Source organism: Eleutherodactylus coqui, chromosome 1 (genome assembly GCF_035609145.1).
Source record: "Eleutherodactylus coqui strain aEleCoq1 chromosome 1, aEleCoq1.hap1, whole genome shotgun sequence".
NCBI classification, from domain to species: domain Eukaryota; kingdom Metazoa; phylum Chordata; class Amphibia; order Anura; family Eleutherodactylidae; genus Eleutherodactylus; species Eleutherodactylus coqui.
Genome location: NC_089837.1, coordinates 501,773,373 through 501,795,288, shown reverse-complemented (window position 1 = coordinate 501,795,288; position 21,916 = coordinate 501,773,373). Strand labels below are relative to the sequence as shown.

Sequence of the window (21,916 nt, the reverse complement as noted above, 5' to 3'; positions counted from 1 at the left end):
CATTTATGACTGCACTAAGACTACTTCTGGGAGAGCAACCCCGGGCTATATGCAGCAAACGCCAGATCTCTGAAAATGGGTTAAAAAGGTGAAAAGCAATGCAGCCCTTAGGGGTAACCCAAAGCCAAATCAGCCAGTAACACAATGGTACTAATGAAATAAATGTGACATTTTAACGATTTTGATTAATTCCTGTGAAAGTGTCAGTGAAGTTTTTTGAAAGTATAGAACCTTTTGATCTTTTTGATTTAAAGGGTTAAACATCATTTCACTGATTATGTAGCTAGCCCCCCAGTATATACATGTAGGCTAGTATTACCTTGTTTAGTTATTTCTTTCTACCTGAAACTCCTCAGATGGTTATATGATCCCAATTCTCACTAGCTGAAATTTACTTGGGGTTATGTGTTCAGTTTTTAGTCAGTTTCTCAGTCCATGTGATGCCATTTCATGGACTCTACTACAGAAGCTGCTTAGAGGGGGACACAGAAACTTATCACAGTTAGTGACGATAATTACACATCACCTGTCAAACAGTTATAATACAGGCAATCACAGCTCATCCTCCTGACTGTATACTTATGGTCTGTAGTTTGTTTTTTTTTTGTTTTTTTTTAAGGTAAATACAGAATGTAATGTGAGTGATTTCTCTGCAGCAGAGATAGTACAGTCTCTGGCTGTTCATGTAATGCTGTGATGATGCGAAAGTGAAAGCAACATCAAGATGGTTCTTGATAAGCATCAGACAGGGGGCTGCACTGCATGGAACTGACCGCAATATACAGAGGAGACCACCAGAGTGAGGGGTACAAGGATGTAAAAATGTGGTCCTTTAATTAATTGAAACGCTATTTATTCTGAGAATCAGATAAGAAAGCAGCTCCTCAGAGAGTTCTACCATCAGGGATCGCTGCTTGTAGTCTTGTTTAAAAAGAAAATAAAAAATAAGGCTATAATTCCCTTCAGACTGCAGTAAATACACAAGTTCTGTGTAGGAACCAAAATAAATACGCGCAGTTTGTATTAAACCTGTCTACGCTTTTCTTGGCAGGAATTACATCCAAGGAACACTAAAAAAATGTATTTTTAAGCTGAGAAAATGTAAAAAAAAAGTTTCAAAAATAACAAAGTTTAGTTTTAGATAAATTATAAATTAGAAAGTAAAACTCTAATGAGATAAAGTTAAAATATCTTCCCACAACAAAACAATATTCTGCTGTCGTATTTGGTGTGGATTTAGGTTTTGGGAAGGGCAATTGGATTGCATGAGAAGACACAACGGGTCAAGTTTCCACAGTATTCCCTGTCCATCATCTCTCGTGAACCCATTTATCTGACACCTGTAGAGCACATTAGAGAGAAGGTGGTATGAAGATGAAGGACCAAAACCTGGGAATCCTAGAACGAGTGGAGTGATGAAGTAAGTAATGTAGAAGGAGCAACGAAGGACAAGGAGAAAAGGCCAGTTGAAAAATGGATATCGGTACAACTGGCCACACTTACTGTAATTTTCTTTGGCCAGATGAGATGATTAAGCTGAAATATGACCATGTATGAAGGAACACTGAGCATTTCCAACTGTCAGATGTGTCTGCAGAAAAAGTGTTATAAAACATGTTGAAAACCTCCTTAAGATTATGAGATCCTTGTTTCGAGATCATGAGTTCTGAGAAGACTAGATGTGTAAGAGCATGCATGAGCATGCTGAACCCCATTTATACGGTGTCATGTTTTTATAATGCGCTTTATTGCTGGATGTCAAGAAGCTTTCGGCAGCATCCCTTTATTGTTGTGTTGATCGTTATAATGATGTTGTTCCATAGCATGTTGGTTCAACTCTGCAGACATATGGATGGTGGGAAGCAGTTACTGGTGGAGTAAGTCTGGATGGTATGTAAGCGGAGTTAAGCTGATGTGTAGTTAAGTGGTGGGCTGTATGGCGTGTCGCAGTGGGCACGCATGCTCTGGACAAATGCTGGTATTGTGGAGACATACTCTAAAGAGTACTATTAGGTCACAGGTGACCATCAAAGATCTACAGAGGAGTGTTGCCTGGATCATGAGCCAGAGCGCTAAGGCAGAAGCTGTTGAGTGACCCCGTTGATGTTGCCAAGAACCTAAGCCAGAGTGGCCATCTGACTAAGTGAGCCTGGAAGTGCTGGCACCAACCAAAATACTGTATTTTTGAAAATACTTTTTGGTTGTGAATAAGAAGTTTATTCGAGAAAGAAATATTACCCCGGCCTTTATGCCGCCTCACAGCGAGAGTCACCCGATACGACGATAAGATTTTATACAGTTCCTGGATGGTAACTGTGACGGACCAGAAGAATCTGAAGGCTTTGTGTACCCATGGTATGTTCCACTGCTGCCCACTAATCCAGTGAACATAATAAGGGCACTCAAGGACCCAGGGGCTCTTACAGATCTCTCACAAGCATAAATGCTTAGAAACTAGATGAAGATGAATGGTAGGGTTTCCACAAAGAAGAAAGTAAAGATGAGCAAAACGCAAATATGGGTTATCATGCAACTGCATGAAGGAGAGATGGATAAGAAGTAAAGGAAATATTTGCTCAGCAGTACAAACTGGATGAAGGAGCGAAATAGTCAGGGGCGTAGCTAAAGCTCATGGGCCTGGGTGCAAAAGTTTATCTTGGGGCTACCCAACTTCTCTTAACCCCCTTAATGCAGAGGCGTACCTTGAAGCCCCAATGCAAAACCTGTAACAGGGCCCCAACTATAATGCTTTAGTCATAATACTGGGCTCCCTATATGGAGAAGAGAAGCCTTATGGCCTCCCTAAGGCTCCTGGGCCCGGGTGCAACTGCATCCCCTATAGTTACGCGAGTGGAGATAGTCTAAAGAATAGATGAAAGACAAAGGAGAAATGATCATTCTGAGAACAGTACTTAAAAGTGTTTTCTATTGATACCATATCCTCGAGATAGAACATCAATAGTCGATCTGCAAGGGACCCTGGCTGATCAGTTGTTGGGGCATTCACTGTCAGCTGCACAACACAGCGTAAGGAGCGGAAGCAGATTGCTCCGACCCCTTTGTAGTGGCAACACTGGTAATTGCAGGTGCCGCTCTCATTGATTTTAAGGGGAATTGTGCCTCCAATTAGCAATGCTGGCCGTTATACAAGGGTCGGCATGATCTGCTTCCGCTTCAAATCCTGTGTTGTGGTACTGACAGCAGGCAGCTGAACAGCTAATCGGCTGGTGTCCTGAGTGGTGGACCCCAACCGATCAACTATCAATTACTCATCCTTAAAATAGGATATCAATAAAAATTGCCCGAAAACCCCTTTAATGATCATAGGTGTTGGGAGATTGGATTAAGAAAGACTGCTGGTTGTTAGCAACTCTTCGCTCGGAGTTCTTAATGGAAGGTCCCACCTCTTTGACATTAATGTGTCCTAATAGCACAATGTATAAGCAAAGGTTTGGTGGTAGGTACCAGCCGGATCTCCAAAAGGTCAACTCGAGTGAAATGGTGTAGATGGAAGAAATATCAGAAAGGGAATTGTGGGAAAAGGTGAGTGGGTTAAACAAAGGACTAAATATCATCACAAAGAATGTGAAACAAAACAACAAATATGAGAAATATTTGATCCGCCTCCACGAATCTTGATAGGTCTACAAAGAATAATAATAAGCAACAGCTGAAGTCTTCATCAAAATATGCACATCATGGGAATTGGAGTCAAATATCCAAAAACTGTCCCACATACTAATGTCAATTTAGAAGAAAAAAACAGAAGGGAACATAATATATTCAGTAAATTTCCTTGGCTTGTGTTTGTCAGTCGGGATATTTTGAAATAAGATCCTCTGGATGTTGTGTACTTGGAACATCTGCATCCATCATTTCTGCTATTTCTATGCTTCCATCTCAAAGTCTGCCTTTGACATCCCTGGGCTTTAGGGGGCTCTTATTGGCATCGCTGTTAATAAAGACTGATATTATCTTTGCAGATTTCTGCTAACTTTCTATCCTACTGTAAGAACAGATGTGGCAGGAAATGAGACTTCAGTAACAAGAGCAGATAATAGAAGAGTGAGGAGGTTTTTTTTTTCCTTGGCGCTGGAAACTGGTAATTAATATCATGCAAATCCCAGTTTCCGCATTTCAATCCATTCTTAATGATTTGCATATTTTACTCATTGTACACATGTTTCACTAATGTTCCTCTCATTTAAATTACTGGCACAGTGATGACAGAGATGTTTTATTTCAGTAACATCAAGTACTCGTCAATGACGATGACCCTATTTTTGGCCAGATCTTTCAACTGTCTCGAATTCCCAACAATCTCTAGAGACTCTAGACACACATTCATATTTAATTAATTTAATGCCACGAGGACTTCCTAGTGTGCGATGCCCTTATGGGTGTCCCTCTGAAAGATCTAGGGTATGTGTTTGGACATCAGGTTCCTCTTTTACATGCAACATGGCTCTTCGGTAAGGAGAAGCCAAATCTAGACCTTAAGCTCTGGGTGTTGCTTGGACGGCCGCTTAGGTAGATGGTGAAGCCCAGGTGGGTCTCTCTATCCAGACAGGGTCAGTCCAGCTCTGACAGTACAGGCATCGGTCTGTGACTGGCATTTGTAAATAGAAACTGACATAAGAAGAGACAAATGTATAGCCACAAATAGGTTTGGTGCTACTATACGGAAATTTGTATTTAACTGGCGCTACTTTATAGACTCTTTTATACTTATTGTTGATATTGTTATGGCAGAAACTACTTTATGGATACTGTTATGCAATTGGAACCATTACATGGTGTAACTTGAACATGTGAATGGCTCTTATTAATTGTATTATGATGGATACAACTGCATTGATATTACTATGTGGCTGACACACCAGTGTGGACATTACTATGTGGCTGACACACCGGTGTGGACATTACTATGTGGCTGAAACACCGGTGTGGACATTACTATGTGGCCGACACACCGGTGTAGACATTACTATGTGGCCGACACACCGGTGTAGACATTACTATGTGGCCGACACACCGGTGTAGACATTACTATGTGGCCGACACACCGGTGTAGACATTACTATGTGGCCGACACACCGGTGTAGACATTACTATGTGGCCGACACACCGGTGTAGACATTACTATGTGGCCGACACACCGGTGTGGACATTACTATGTGGCCGACACACCGGTGTGGACATTACTATGTGGCCGACACACCGGTGTGGACATTACTATGTGGCTGATACAACTGTACATAAATTAATGTAGACTTATGTTAAAGGAGTTATTCAACCCTGTAAAATTGATGGCCTATCATCAGGACAGGCAACCGATATCTGATCATAGTGGGTCCACCACTTGGGATCCCACCGGCCAGCTGATTCTGGAGCTGTCTTTGCGGTGAAGGTGACAGGAGCATGCAAAAGACTTTATATAGGGATCAAAATAAAGATTGGAGTCAAATATGACCCCATGTCAGCAGGCGTGATGCCTAGGAGTTGTGGTGGTACCATTTGGTGAGAAGGGGATATCAGGTTAGGTTGGTTAGTAGATGATAGAAACACAAGAAGTTCGGCTGTTGAAAGATTCAGTATCAGGTAGAGAGAGGACATGGTGTTGGGGGATTGTCGGGAGCTTAAAGGGGTTGTCCCGCGCCGAAACGTTTTTTTTTTTTCAATAGCCCCCCCCCCCCCCCCCTGTTCGGCGCGAGACAAACCCGATGCAGGGGTAAAAAAAAAACAAACGTCCAGTACTTACCCGAATCCCCGCGCTCCCGCGACTTCTTACTTACCTTAGTAAGATGGCCGCCGGGATCTTCACCCACGATGCACCGCGGGTCTTCTCCCATGGTGCACCGTGGGCTCTGTGCGCTCCATTGCCGATTCCAGACTCCTGATTGGCTGGAATCGGCACACGTGACGGGGCGGAGCTACAAGGAGCAGCTCTCCGGCACGAGCGGCCCCATTCGGAAGGGAGAAGACCGGACTGCGCAAGTGCGTCTAATCCGGCGATTAGACGCTGAAATTAGACGGCACCATGGAGACGAGGATGCCAGCCACGGAACAGGTAAGTGAATAACTTCTGTATGGCTCATAATTAATGCACAATGTACATTACAAAGTGCATTAATATGGCCATACAGAAGTGTATAACCCCACTTGCTTTCGCGGGACAACCCCTTTAAGCGCCAAAAGCTGTCCCAATGACTATCGCTCCTGTGCATTTACAAAAGAGAGATAATTGCTCAGTAAATGGAGGCGGAGTGCGCTGGAGATCTCTTCTGTCCACCCACCTACATTCACAGTAAACCGGCAGTTGTTAATAGATGAGCGACTGCCTGTTTACACGAAGCGAGCAGTCACTCATTTATCATTTTGCTTCAATGAGCTGAAACACAGCGACTAGTAACCAATGAGCCATTTCTCACTCAATACCTTGTCGAGTCCCGCTTTTACACGTGACAATTATCAGTCAGTCAAAATTGCTGGTATCTATTAGGTTTAGGACCCATCCGTAATATTCATGCAGCCCTTTGCAAACATTTTTAGTGCCACTATAATAGCGCCCACCCCAGTGCCTGCATTATAGTGCCAATCACGATGTCCCAATAACAGCGCCAGGCCAGCCATAGAGCCCAACAGTATGTATCGGCCACAGTTTCCTCATAACAGTGCCAGCCACGGTGCCACTCAAAATGAACACACCGGAACTTCCTCTAAGCTCCCTATCTGGTCCACAGTGACATCTACAATTCTCTGAGCTTCGGTCAGAAGCCCTGCTGGCAGGAGGTCTTTAGTACATCGGCATAACAGAGGGGTTGTAGTGCTGGGTGATGGTCTGCTCTTCAGCTGAATTGCAAGGAGTGGTAAAAGTGGTGCACATTGGATTACAGGTGGAAAAAATTTTCACTGGCCCACAATTATTAATGGTGACAACTACAGCTGCAAGGTAGAACAAATAATGTTGTCACAACTCCGCCTCTTCTAGTCATGTGTGCCTGAGGAAATTTGTAATTACAGAGATCAGCACTTTTTCAGGTCTCCATTCTACCCCAGATATTTTCGTCTTACCTTGAATATCATCATTGAAGGTACAATATTTATTGCGGTATTTATTGAGGATCCGGAAAGCATTTGAATTTGCAAAATCTTCAAACTGGATCAAGCAATTCATTCCGTATCTGAAAGAAGAAATATATGCACTGTTTATTAAGTACAACGCAAATCCTACGTCATGAAACAGCGCCATTATTGTCCATCAGCTATTTTGGATGTTGTCGCTTAGCCTTATTCAAATGAATACAGCTGAGCTGCAATCCCAAACGTGGCCTGTGGACACGAGTGGTGCTGTTTTTGGAAAAAAAACAAGTAAGAAGACCCTTTTTTGCTAATCTTATACCAGGCCATTAAATTGCCTATATATGGAACAAACGTTTTACACTTGAACCCTGTAGAGACTGTATAGCTACTTGCATCAATCATAAGCAATCACCTTGTAAAAATTTGATTATGCAAATTGTTTTGTGCAAAAAAAAAAAAAGGAAGGAGGACAACCCCCCCTCCCCCATCCTTATGAAGGGCCCGAAGATGAGCATGGCATATTCAAGTTCTTCTCCTGTACATCTCTTAAAGTTCGGATGTATGGACCTCATCCTTCACCTTAGCAATTATACGTACAGCATGAAGACCTTGGCCTTGTTCCTGACTCAGTTTCTAGATCTCAAGGGGTTGAAGACTTTATTGGCAGCAGACAATCCAATAATGGTTTTCAGAAAAGAGAAGCAATACAAAAATAGCTGAGACACAATGACTTGGAGAACAAGCGAGCCATCAGACAGCTCTCCTAATGTCAAGTCAGTTGAAAGGACTGATCTTGGGGATTCTCCTGTTGGCTGCGGGCGATGCCATAGACAGTGCTGTCATTCATCATCCTCTTTTATGTCCACTGTAACTTGATGTGGACACATGGGAGACACTCAGGGAGATTAATACCCGAAAACTGATACAGAACCTTCATGGTTTCTTTGAGATAGTGACCCTCCCCATGAAACGCTCCATTGACAGCACCTCCGCTCCTGTAGACAGGTGTCCTAGATCTGTGTTGAATCATTCTTCTGGCATTAATGGGGTCTTTTGTATGGAAAAATGAGGTGCTATGTCATTCCGACAAACATGGAGACAGCTTTTCTTCCCAAGTGAAGATGAGGTCAGCTCCAACACCCGGTGTATTGTATGCATTTCCTCAGATGTTTTGTTCCATAAGAATAGGTGTCCGCACATTGCGAGAAACCGTCTTGGTTTACAGGTGTAATAAATTATAACTGGCTGTAACAGACAAGTCTGGAGAAGTTTGCTGGCTATCTATATCTTCTTGTAGGAACACCAATATGGCTGTTATGACAGTTCCTATAACTGTTATCCAACTGTTAGAGTCTGAATAGCAAGTGTACCTAGCTATAGGCTTTGCAGGAGTATGGTAGGCTGTATTCTGGCTGGTGATGGTTGTGATACCCCTACACTAGGTACTATATGCCACAACACAAGTCTACATCATGAAAATATTCATAACCGGCTGCTCTACTTCCCAGTCTTCAGGGGTTAGGGTTGATTACCCAATTCAAAGTCAAGCAAGCCCAAGGAAATGAGGTAAAGATTTTCAGGTGTGTTCAACAGTGGTAAAATGGTGTTGAGGATTTCAATAACTTAGATTAACCCTTGTATGCTACCATGGGGTCTATTTGACCCCAGCCTTGTTCATTATATTCCTACACTTTGAAACTGGTACCACATAAGGGTTAAGAGAAAGATGTAAATCCATCCAGTCTCCATCAATGGGATCTATAGGCACTCTCTCAGTTGCCTTAATTAGGATATGAGATTATGGACCTCAGATAATTGGTGCTTCTTTTCTTCAGAAATATAACTACTATAATACTGCCCCCATGTACAGGAATATACTGACTATTATACTGCCCCCTATATATACAAGAGTATAACTACTAAAATACTGCTCCTCTGTAAAAGATTTAACTACTATAATACTGCCCCCTATGTACAAGGATATTACTACTATAATACTGCCACTTATGTACAAGAATATAACTACTATAATACAGCCCACTATGTACAAGAATATAACTACTATAATACTGCCCCTATGTACAAGAATATAATTACTATAATACTGCCCCCTATGTACAAGAATATAATTACTATAATACTGCCTCCTATGTACAAGAATATAACTACTATAATACTGCCTTCTATGTACAAGAATATAACTACTATAATACTGCCCCCTACGTACAAGAATATAACTACTATAATACTGCCCCCTACGTACAAGAATATAACTACTATAATACTGCCTCCTATGTGCAAGAATATAAATACTATAATACTGCCCCCTATGTACAAGAATATAAATACTATAATACTGCCTCCTATGTACAAGAATATAACTACTATAATACTGCCTCCTATGTGCAAGAATATAAATACTATAATACTGCCTCCTATGTACAAGAATATAACTACTATAATACTGCTCCTATGTACAGGAATGCAACTACTATAATACTGCCCCCTATGTACAAGAATGTAACTACTATAATACTGCCTCCTATGTACAACAATATAACTTCTATAATACTGCCCCCTATGTACAAGAATATAACTACTATAATACTGCCCCCTATGTACAAGAATATAACTACTATAATACTGCCTCCTATGTACAAGAATATAACTACTATAATACTGCCTCCTATGTACAACAATATAACTTCTATAATACTGCCCCCTATGTACAAGAATATAACTACTATAATACTGCCCCCTATGTACAAGAATATAACTACTATAATACTGTCTCCTATGTACAAGAATATAACTACTATAATACTGCCCCCTATGTACAAGAATATAGCTACTATAATACTGCCTCCTATGTACAACAATATAACTTCTATAATACTGCACTATGAGTTATGCTGACTGCTCACAATTCCTATAAAGATGAATTACTATACGACTTTGTGCTAACAAACATCTCAGTTTTCAGTGTTATACGGGGACTAATAAAAGGTTGCAGATAGTAACCTTGTTTATATCATGAAACTTTTAGTGTAATCCGAAAGGTCATTTGGTAATAAAACGTTATGCTTTTCTGGGCCATTAAGATCTGCAGAGAGTATAAACCTACAGAGGATGTGAGTGTTACAAATAAGGAGGAACATATTGTTTTGTTTTCAAGTCATTAGTCAGATAGGTAACATTTATAGTTAAGGCCCATTTAGACACAATGATTATCGCTCAAAATTCGCTCAAAATCCATCTTTTGAGCGATAATAGCTGCGTGTAAATGTGCCCATCTTTCAATTTTTTGCTGAACAATGATTTTTACTTCAGCATAAAATGCATCATTCAGCAGAACAGCTGATAAGAAGGACCGCACACTGTGTTCTGCCCAGTGAGCGCTGATTATATTGTCTTAGCTGTCAGCCCCGCTGCAGAACAAAGGGAATGTATTCAGAGAACAGACCACCCACTGTTCTCTGATTACAGTTTACAGCGGCTCACTCAGCTACTAGGAATTAGTACCAATTAGTAATTTATGCAAAATGATAGCTCAAAAGCCATCTTTTGAACGATCATGTTTGTGTGTAAATGCACCTTTAGCTATTTCTTAGACATCTCGTCTTTCTTCTTTGGGCCATTACAGCTCCCACAATGGTTGTTACCCAGCTTTCCCACACTGCTTAATGACTAGTGTGGGACCATACTGGCACTGTTATATGGGCATTGGGCAGTACAATTATGTTTTCATACAGGGTGCCTTCACACGGGCGATAAAATTGTGCGATTTTCGCTTGATGTGAGAGTAAGTAAAAGAGCAGAATTATGAGACCAATGACATTTGCTGGATGTCTGGGGATGTTGTCCTGCTGCAGAACAAATTTGGAGCCAATCAGATGCCTCCTTGATGGTAATAAATGATGGAGAAGTATCTGCCTGTGTTTTTACTGCATTGAAAACTTCATTAATCCTGACCAAATTCCCATCAGCCCCAAACTTGCCAGTAACCTCCACCATGCTTCATTGCTGTCTACAAACATTAAATATAGTACCACTCTCCACCACGCTTCATTGCTGCCTGCAGACACTTATTATTGTACTGCACTCCACCATGCTTCACTGCTGCCTATAAACATTAAATATAGTACCACTCTCCACCACGCTTCACTGCTGCCTGCAGACACTTATTATTGTACTGCACTCCACCATGCTTCACTGCTGCCTGCAGACACTTATTATTGTACTGCACTCCACCACGCTTCATTGCTGCCTGCAGACACTTATTATTGTACTGCACTCCACCATGCTTCACTGCTGCCTATAAACATTAAATATAGTACCACTCTCCACCACGCTTCACTGCTGCCTGCAGACACTCATTATTGTACTGCACTCCACCATGCTTCCCTGCTGCCTGCAAACATTAAATACAGTACCACTCTCCACCATGCTTCACTGCTGCCTGCAGACACTCATTATTGTACCACTCTCCGCCGCACTTCACTGCTGCTTGCAGACACTCATTGTACCACTCTCCACAGTACTTCACTGCTGCCTGCAGACACTCATTATTGTACCGCTCTCCACCACGCTTCACTGCTGCCTGCAGGCACTCATTATTGTACCGCTCTCCACCATGCTTCACTGCTGCCTGCAGACACTCATTATTGTACAGCTCTCCACCACACTTCACTGCTGCCTGCAGGCACTCATTATTGTACCGCTCTCCACCACGCTTCACTGCTGCCTGCAGGCACTCATTATTGTACCGCTCTCCACCACGCTTCACTGCTGCCTGCAGACACTCATTATTGTACCGCTCTCCACCATGCTTCACTGCTGCCTGCGGACACTCATTATTGTACTGCTCTCCACCATGCTTCACTGCTGCCTGCAGACACTCATTATTGTACCGCTCTCCACCACGCTTCACTGCTGCCTGCAGGCACTCATTATTGTACCGCTCTCCACCACGCTTCACTGCTGCCTGCAGACACTCATTATTGTACCGCTCTCCACCATGCTTCACTGCTGCCTGCAGACACTCATTATTGTACAGCTCTCCACCACACTTCACTGCTGCCTGCAGGCACTCATTATTGTACCGCTCTCCACCACGCTTCACTGCTGCCTGCAGGCACTCATTATTGTACCGCTCTCCACCACACTTCACTGCTGCCTGCAGACACTCATTATTGTACCGCTCTCCACCATGCTTCACTGCTGCCTGCGGACACTCATTATTGTACTGCTCTCCACCATGCTTCACTGCTGCCTGCAGACACTCATTATTGTACCGCTCTCCACCACGCTTCACTGCCGCCTGCAGGCACTCATTATTGTACCGCTCTCCACCACACTTCACTGCTGCCTGCAGACACTCATTATTGTACCGCTCTCCACCACGCTTCACTGCTGCCTGCGGACACTCATTATTGTACCACTCTCCACCATGCTTCACTGCTGCCTGCAGACACTCATTATTGTACCGCTCTCCACCATGCTTCACTGCTGCCTGCAGACACTCATTATTGTATCGCTCTCCACCAGGCTTCACTGCTGCCTGCAGACACTCATTATTGTACCACTCTCCACCATGCTTCACTGCTGCCTGCAGACACTCATTGTACAGCTCTTCAGCATGCTTCACTGCTGCCTGCAGACACTCATTATTGTACCGCTCTCCACCATGCTTAACTGCTGCCTGCGGACACTCATTATTGTACCGCTCTCCACCCCTTCAGAGAACAAACTGCTTTCTCTTTCAGACAAGTATTTCACATTGTGACTCCTCAGTTCAGAAAACCTGATGACCTTTATCTGCTCCCTAGTTCCCCTGTTTTCATGTATAGTTCTGTCACTTGAAATTGATTCTATGTGGAAGGTATGTCCGCAGGCCCGGCTTGATTCTGCTGTGGGATTCAGTAGTGCAATCCGTGTGTGCAAGAGGACATTGGGCCTACACTTCTATTTTTGAAAGCATTCTTATTTTACAGCATTTTTTTTTAACGCCTCTTTAAAGTTTTGGCGCAGCCCTGCCGTCAGTATACTGGGAAAGCTGGGTGGCAACATCCACATCACAGAGAGGAAAGAAGCTAATAAAACTTTCCTGCTTGGAAACGTCTTTCTCCCCTTTGTGTTAGAATTCTCCACCCACTAATTAATATCTATAAAAGAACAATTCAGGAATATAAAGAAAAAAAACAAATGGTACAAGAAAATAAAACATTCTCCTGTGTAATAAAAGTTACAAGATCGGGGAAAACGTCTTGTAATGACTACACAAGTTATGCGATGGCGGCTGGCACTGTGGCCCGGTATTGTGTCTGGTAGGGAAGATATCAGTCAGCACTTGGGCGATGCCTTCCCACCGTTATGATGTTCCTGCACCAATCAATCATAGAAAGAAAAACAACATCATCAGCCCTGGGGAGTGTATGGAGGAGTGTGGGCAGCCAGAGAATTACCATCAGGCTATGATCTATGGAGGCAAATCAAGGAAGAGTGATCGCAGTGAACCCCGCGGGCCGACAACCGCCCATCCATCTGTAGCGGATAAGAAATCCATTAAACCGAGATGATGCTGGAGAGTGGAATGTCATCACTTATCAGGAGTCAGAACTCACAGGAACCATTATTATACTTGTTATGTTTCTTTCAAAGCTCAATACAGAAGTACAGCACCAGAACACAGCTTAGTACGTAAATACAGCCCAAAACAAGCTTAATACATTAATACAAACACCAGAACCAAGATCAGTATATAAATGCAGCACCAGAACCAAGCTTATTACATAAATACTGCACCAGCACCAACTCAGTATATAGATACAATACCAGAACCAAGATCATAACAAATACAGTAGCAAATACATGTGCGTTCTTAGGTCAAAGAGATGGCGGCATCCAGTGTATCTGCAGGAAGATGGTGGATTTAAGGTGTATAGATATTACTTCATGGTGCAAATGCAGTCAGCCATCTTACTGACTGTTCACAGTAGCAAACAGAACTGTGAGTGCAGCTCTGGAGTATAGAACACGATGTAACTCAGGGTCAGTACAGGATAAGTAATGTATGTACACAGTGACTACCACCAGCAGAATAGTGAGTGCAGCTCTGGAGTATAATACAGGATGTAACTCAGGATCAGTACAGGATAAGTCATGTATGTACACAGTGACTCCACCAGCAGAATAGTGAGTACAGCTCTGGAGTATAATACAGGATGTAACTCAGGATCAGTATAGGATAAGTAATGTATATACACAGTGACTCCACCAGCAGAATAGTGAGTGCAGCTCCGGAGTATAATACAGGATGTAACTCAGGATCAGTACAGGATAAGTAATGTAAGTACACAGTGACTCCACCAGCAGAATAGTGAGTGCAGCTCTGGAGTATAACACAGGATGTAACTCAGGAGCAGTACAGGATAAGTAATGTATGTACACGGTGACTCCACCAGCAGAATAGTGAGTGCAGCTCTGGAGTATAATACGGGATGTAACTCAGGATCCGTACAGGATAAGTAATGTATGTACACAGTGACTCCACCAGCAGAATAGTGAGTGCAGCGCTGGAGTATAATACAGGACATAACTCAGGATCAGTACAGGATAAGTAATGTATGTACACAGTGACTCCACCAGCAGAATAGTGAGTGCAGCGCTGGAGTATAATACAGGACATAACTCAGGATCAGTACAGGATAAGTAATGTATGTACACAGTGACTCCACCAGCAGAATAGTGAGTGCAGCCCTGGAGTATAATACAGGATGTAACTCAGGATCAGTACAGGATAAGTAATGTATGTACACAGTGACTCCACCAGCAGAATAGTGAGTGCAGCCCTGGAGTATAATACAGGATGTAACTCAGGATCAGTACAGGATAAGTAATGTATGTACACAGTGACTCCACCAGCAGAATAGTGAGTGCAGCGCTGGAGTATAATACAGGACATAACTCAGGATCAGTACAGGATAAGTAATGTATGTACACAGTGACTCCACCAGCAGAATAGTGAGTGCAGCCCTGGAGTATAATACAGGATGTAACTCAGGATCAGTACAGGATAAGTAATGTATGTACACAGTGACTCCACCAGCAGAATAGTGAGTGCAGCCCTGGAGTATAATACAGGATGTAACTCAGGATCAGTACAGGATAAGTAATGTATGTACACAGTGACTCCACCAGCAGAATAGTGAGTGCAGCGCTGGAGTATAATACAGGACATAACTCAGGATCAGTACAGGATAAGTAATGTATGTACACAGTGACTCCACCAGCAGAATAGTGAGTGCAGCCCTGGAGTATAATACAGGATGTAACTCAGGATCAGTACAGGATGAGTAATTTTAACGGCATCCTTAGTTGAAGTCCAAGGTGCTCTTAGCCACTATAGAAAACTGTTGTAAAACTAGGATACCTTGAAGTGTCAAGATCACTGTTAAAAAAAAATATATTTGGTTCTCACGTTCCCTATAAAGTATTGCAGTTACCATGGCAACAAGATAGTGTGATCTGACCCCAGACAATAATAAAAGTATGATAAACAAGTCGCACGTTATAGACAGTCCTTCTGAGGATATTTGGGAGTACGGTACAGTACAGTCAGGCAGGATAATTCCTGGGCCAGGGAAATATGTGAGATAACAGATGGACGATGAAGTCTCCGGCACGTCTGTCAGCGCCTCCAATGTGGTGACGCAGCAGATCTCCGTACCGCGCCTCACGTGTTTTCCATTCAGTTCTCATAATTGGAAACAGGAAAAATAACATCGGAGATTTCATCCTGAGCCGAGAAATCCCAAACTGAGAGATTCTCCCTAATGGTTCCTATTAACGCTGATTACCTTTGTACAAATCAGCACCCGTGCAGGAAAACAGCGTAAACCTTAGTGTAGCCATAGCCCATGTGGGGAACGGCAGAGGGTTCTGCTACTGACCTGCTAAGAATCGAGATATGGACCTCTCACAGCATTGCGGAATATGTCGTCCTGCTATTCCGCATGGCTAACCGGCAGCATTGGTGAAGAATTATTCAATAAATCAGGATTATTGGACGACCATAGAAATTATATCCACTTTGAGAGCAAAGAACCATCAGCAAGAACGCGCAAAATAAAATATTAAGGCTGGGTTCCCACGGGGCGGATTCCCGACGGTAATCCTGCGGTTTGGCCGCAGCGAAAAACTGCGAGATTTCCGCCAGGAGAACCGCTGCTTCAAAACCCGCAGCGGTTTTGAAGCGGCCCAGCCACTCGCTCTTCCACTGCAGCCAGCACTCCCATAGATGAGAGCGCGGCCGCAGCGGGAAAAAAAAAACCAGACATGCTGCGGTCGGCATGAGAAATCTCGTCCACATGGCTGGCTAATCCCGGGATTAGTGGCCGCATGCGGATTTGCCACAGCGAAATTCCGCACGGAATTTCCGCGACAAATCCGCCCCGTGTGAACCCAGATTTTTCAGGACTCACAAAATGTTTTCCTCGTGGCCAGAGAATGGTGTAAAAAACATATATAAGCCATATGGCGGATTTACATGGGCGAGTGCAATTTTCCCTGCGAGTGGGATGTGTGTTGCGAGGAAAATGCGCGTGTGAAAAATCACATGTTGTTTCAATAGGAAAAATAAAAATTGCATCTCACTCGCATTAAATCGTATCCGCACGCAAGTATGATTGCGATTTTTTTTTTTGGGTCCAATAGAAGATAATGGTCGTAATCACCCAAAAATTAGGAAGCACTATGATTTTTCTACCCTACGCTGCTCAGCCAATCACAGGCTGCAGCAGTCATGTGACATTCATAGTAGAATCACCGCTGAAGCCTACTGATTGGCTGAGCGGTAACGTGCGCACTGTGACCGACTCATCTTCCACGGGATTTGCGTGTTGGGGATCAGGGCTGATGCGTTGGCTGGGGTATCACTAAAGGGGGGGAGTACGGCTCAGGCTCGCTCACACCAGTGTTAGTGATTTCCGTTTCTCTGTTCCGTTTTTGACCAGAGAAACAGAAATAAAACAGAATTAAACATTTAAAGGGGTTGTCCCGCGGCAGCAAGTGGGGTTATACACTTCTGTATGGCCATATTAATGCACTTTGTAATATACATCGTGCATTAAATATGAGCCATACAGAAGTTATTCACTTACCTGTTCTGTTGCTAGCGTCCTCGTCTCCATGGTTCCGTCTAACACGCGGGGGGGGCCCAGGTCTAGCGTGCGGGGGGGGGGGGCCGGGTCTAGCGCGGGGGGGGGGCCGGGTCTAGCGCGGGGGGGGGGCCGGGTCTAGCGCGGGGGGGGGGGCCGGGTCTAGCGTGCGGGGGGGGGGCCGGGTCTAGCGCGGGGGGGGCCGGGTCTAGCGCGGGGGGGGGCCGGGTCTAGCGCGGGGGGGGGGCCGGGTCTAGCGCGGGGGGGGGGGGCCGGGGTCTAGCGCGGGGGGGGGGGGGCCGAGGCCTAGCGCCGGTTACCTGCTGCCTGGCGGTGGGTGACTGTGTGCCGTGGTCGGCCGCGTTCAATCCCGGGGTCCGGTCGGCAGCTGCGGGGCGTCTGGTTGTCAGGGAGACACAGCTGGTAGCGTCTCGGGAGCGCGCACGTCGGGCTACAGCAAGCGACGGGAAAAGAGCCAGCGGCCATCTTGGGGAAACTTTTTATAAGTTGCTGAAACGCTGGAACTGTAAGTACAAACCAGCTAGAAAAGTCATTTACAGGGGGCTTAGCAATGTATGCTTAATTAGGGGGACTGGGCAAAAAAAAAATTTTCACTGCTTCCTCGAGACAACCCCTTTAAGTTTTTTCTTATTGATTTCAATGGGTTTAAAATTTAAAAAAAATGGAAATGTTTCTGTTTGCCGCCGCTGCGCTTCATTTCTGTTTTTAAAAGACAGAAAAAATATCGCTATTCTATTTTTTAAAAAGAAACATTTCTATTGTTTTAAACCCATTGAAATCAATGGGAAAAAAAAATAAAAAAATAAAATTCCATTTTATTTACGTTTCTCTACTCCAAAAACGGAACAGAGAAACCCAAATCCCTAACTCTGGTGTGAACGAGCCCTTATTTCATTATTTTGCACAAGCCCCTTTAACACGAAGGAGTAAAAGACTGAAACATGGCGGCTGCTCCACTTACTTGTCGGACACGGCCTTCATGAACTCGTCAATCAGCTCATCGTACGCTTTACCACGAACCCGTTTATGCTTCAGTCCGATATATAAAGGGTCATTCAGGAGGGTCTGGAAAAAAAATCATAAGTGACTTGAGATTCTCCTTGTCAGGAAACCTGAAGAAGAGAATGTGGCTGCAGTGTCAGAGCCCCCCGAACCGCAGCCCCCCAGCAGAAGTGATATATAAGTCACATATGTTCTGATATTTATTTGCTCACTGACTTAGTGAATTAGCAGCGTTCTCTATTACAGTATGATGTATTCTAAAACACGTGTCATCAGAGTCACAGACTGCTGTTTGATGCTTTACACTGCAGGTCTGCTTGTTTCTACATTTTTAATAGAAATTAAGTTCACCGAGATAGATAGTTCCTATTTTCTAATATAGGCAGTGCTTTGTACTGTAGCTGCCCTTTGATACATTATCTCTCTGCCGCTTCCTTAATGAGACCCGGAGATCATGTGATCGCTGGCGACCCCTAACATGGCAATGTATCAGCAGACTGAGCTCAGCTCTGCCAGTGACTGCTATCACTACTGGGGGATGTTTTCCCTGCAACTGAGGTTCCCATGGATGCTGCTCTCATGGACATCCCCGTTAGGTCTCATGTCCAGGGGTGGGTCAGAGTCCGCTTGTGGGAACCCGTGAATCTGCGACTAGAGATGAGCGAGCGTACTCTGTTCGGGTGTTTTTGCACTGGAGCACCACAAGTAACTGACTACTCGGATGAAAAGATTCGGGGGGAGCTCTCTCTCTCCTCCCCCCCTCCCCTCTGCAACCCCCCGCTCACCCCCGGCGCCCCCCGAATCTTTTCGTCTGAATAGTCAGTTACTCGGAAAAAGCGGTGCTCGAGTGCAAAAACACCCGAACCGAGTACGCTCGCTCATCTCTATTTGCGACCCATCATGGACTTCAATGAAAGTTGTCCGAGCGGTAACCACAGCAACATGGAGCGTGCTGCGATTTCTTTTCTGAACCAAAAGGTCCGCAAAACAAATCCACAATTTAATTCGGCTGCAGATACCCATGTCTTCCGATGGGGCGGCTTGAATTGCGGATCGTCCGCATGGGGCAATTTAAATTTGCTCGTGGACATTGGGCCTAACAGTGAAAAACTGTTAAAAAAGAAAAAAAAAAAAAACTGTGAATGTGCCCCAGAGGTCTGATAGGATGTCATGGAGATAGAGATTTTTTTAATAATAGGTAAAAAAAAAATTGTAGAATAAAATACAAATAAATTTAATAAAAAAATAAATAAACAGCCGATGTGGAACCCGTGCAGGTCTTTATTTTAGCGTTGATATGCTAATTTTAGAAATAAAGAACTATAAATAAAAACTTTTATGTTTTTACATTTTGCACACATTTGCCCCAATAAAACAAAACAAAAAAATTAAATGAAAAAGGTATTTAAAAAATAGCCCTCATGTTAAGGGAAAATTTTGATTTCAATGAATATAATTTCAGTGGGTTCATTCTCATGAGCGGGTCTCCTGCGCACAATTCCTGGAGTCCAGCATTACAAAATTATGGCTGCTTTATTTAAAAAGCAGCATCTCACCACCTATGGGCCGTGTTTGGTACTGCACTTCAGCTACATGGAAATGAATGAGGCCTGAGCCGCAATACCACATACAACCTCTTGACAGGTGTGGCGCTGTTTCTGGAGTACAGCAGCCATATTTTTCTCATCCTGGAAACCCTTTTAAACCAAAATGAAAGTAGATGAATCAATCTGTCCGTAAGCGGCGCCTTACCTCATTATCCGTGCCGACATCCAGCAGCACAGGCAGACACTGCTGGGGGTGGACTCCCCCACAGGCGGTATAGAGGGCCAACTTCCCCACAGGAATCCCCATCCCATAACTTCCCAGGTCACCAAGTCCTAGAATGCGCTCACCATCCGTCACCACTATGGCCTGCAAGAGACAATCAGATCATGAAAAGTCTTCTACGGATTTGTCCATCTTTAGCTTCCTGCAAATTTAGTTGAAGGCTCCAATTCCACATGATACAAAATTAGATACATTCTTGCTCAATGTGCAATTAAACGCATTAAGGCTGGGTTCACAGGGGGCGGATTTGCTGCGGAAATTTCGTCCGGAATTTCGCCGCGCCAAATCCCGGGATTAGCCAGCCATGTGGACGAGATTTCTCAGAAATCTCGTCCACACGGGATGGCAAATCCGCTGTGGCAAAGCCGGCAGAAGCCGCCGCTGCGGCGCGGATTTGCCGACCGCAACATGTTAATTTCTTTTCCCGCTGCGTCCGCGCTCTCCTCTATAGGAGCGCTGGCTACAGTGGAAGAACGAGCGGCCGGGCCACTTCAAAACCACCGCGGGTTTTGAAGCAGCGGTTCTCCTGGCGGAAATCTCGCGGTTTTTCGCTGCGGCCAAACCGCGAGATTTCCAGCGAGAATCCGCCCCATGTGAACCCAGCCTTAGTGTAAAGCAGTTTTAGTGTAAACATCATATACCCTTATAAGTCTGTACATAGTAGACTCTATATGGGGCCACTATGAGAGTGTATGTGGTAGACCATATAAAGTGGTATTGTGCACATGGTAGATTATGGAGCCATCGCAACAGAGAGTGCATGATAGGATATGTACATGGTAGCTTATAGTCAAGGCACGCTGCAGCAGCTGCCATCTTGGCTCACCTTGGCCACGTCCTCCCCAATGCACAATCCTTTGCTTCCACCTGTAGGCTACACATGTGCTACCACCCCATACTTAAAGGGCCAGTGCATGCTCTGCTACATTGTCCCTAATCGATCCCCACACAATCCTAGCTAGATTAGCCATCCACCCCCTAAGAAGACTGCTTAAGCAATTTGGTTCCACCTTTTGGTAAAGCCTGGTCCATAGTTTGTGGGGTTTTTTTGTTCCTGACTATTCTGACTTCTCCATCTCTGACCTCGGCTACCTTTATTGGACTTATTTCTCTGCCATCTGCCTGCCCCAACCCAGACTCCATATTGTATGGCACCTGTTCCTAACCTCTGACTTCTTGCCTTACTCCTGTACTGAAGTTTATGCTACCTGCCCTGACCTCCGGTAAGTCTCCTGTTCTGTTCATACCCTCCGGTTCTGCGTCTTGGCCTCATGTAGTGCCAGCTGTCACATAATGGAGACTACTTCTGCAAGTAACGGCCTGCAGCCAAGACCAGATCCCAATTGTGTGGTGAAAGGGGTGAAAACCAGGATACCCCAAGTGCTACTTCCAAATCCAGACCAAAGCCAAATCAATGTGTGGCAAAGCGGATCCACATCTGCTCACCGACAATTCTATATGGTGTCATTGTAGGAGTGCATGGTAGACTATATATGGTACCATTAGGAGAGTCCATATGGAGGAGTATATAGGTTGCCATTATAACATTGTACACGGTAGACTAGAATAGTGTATTAGGACATTGTGATGAGTTTTAGGGCAGCTGGAGCTTTACTCTTCCTGTTCTGTAAGCATGTATATGATGGCACATGGTGCTGTAGGGGTATCTATAAAATGCTATATAGGGTTTACAATTTTGCTGACTGGTTACAAAGCAGCGGCTTGTAGGACGATAAGGAGTTACATTTCAATAAAGAGAAAGGACTCTAGTCTCAGTTTCTTCAGCTTCGATAAATACATCACAGTTTCAACCTGCGAGGCCG

General features: G+C 44.1%; 1 protein-coding gene across 2 annotated transcripts in view; it reads right to left on the bottom strand.

Moving 5' to 3' along the window:
• Positions 1–21,916, bottom strand: part of ME3 (malic enzyme 3) — a 128,957-nt gene that overhangs the window by 34,033 nt on the left and 73,008 nt on the right. For both annotated transcript variants that reach the window (XM_066587184.1, XM_066587192.1), the window contains exons 6-8: positions 20,016–20,177; positions 18,223–18,326; positions 7,075–7,184 (exon numbers count right to left, since the gene is read on the bottom strand). In XM_066587184.1, the coding sequence (XP_066443281.1) occupies positions 7,075–7,184; positions 18,223–18,326; positions 20,016–20,177 (376 nt within the window). The remainder of the gene's footprint in view (positions 1–7,074; positions 7,185–18,222; positions 18,327–20,015; positions 20,178–21,916) is intronic.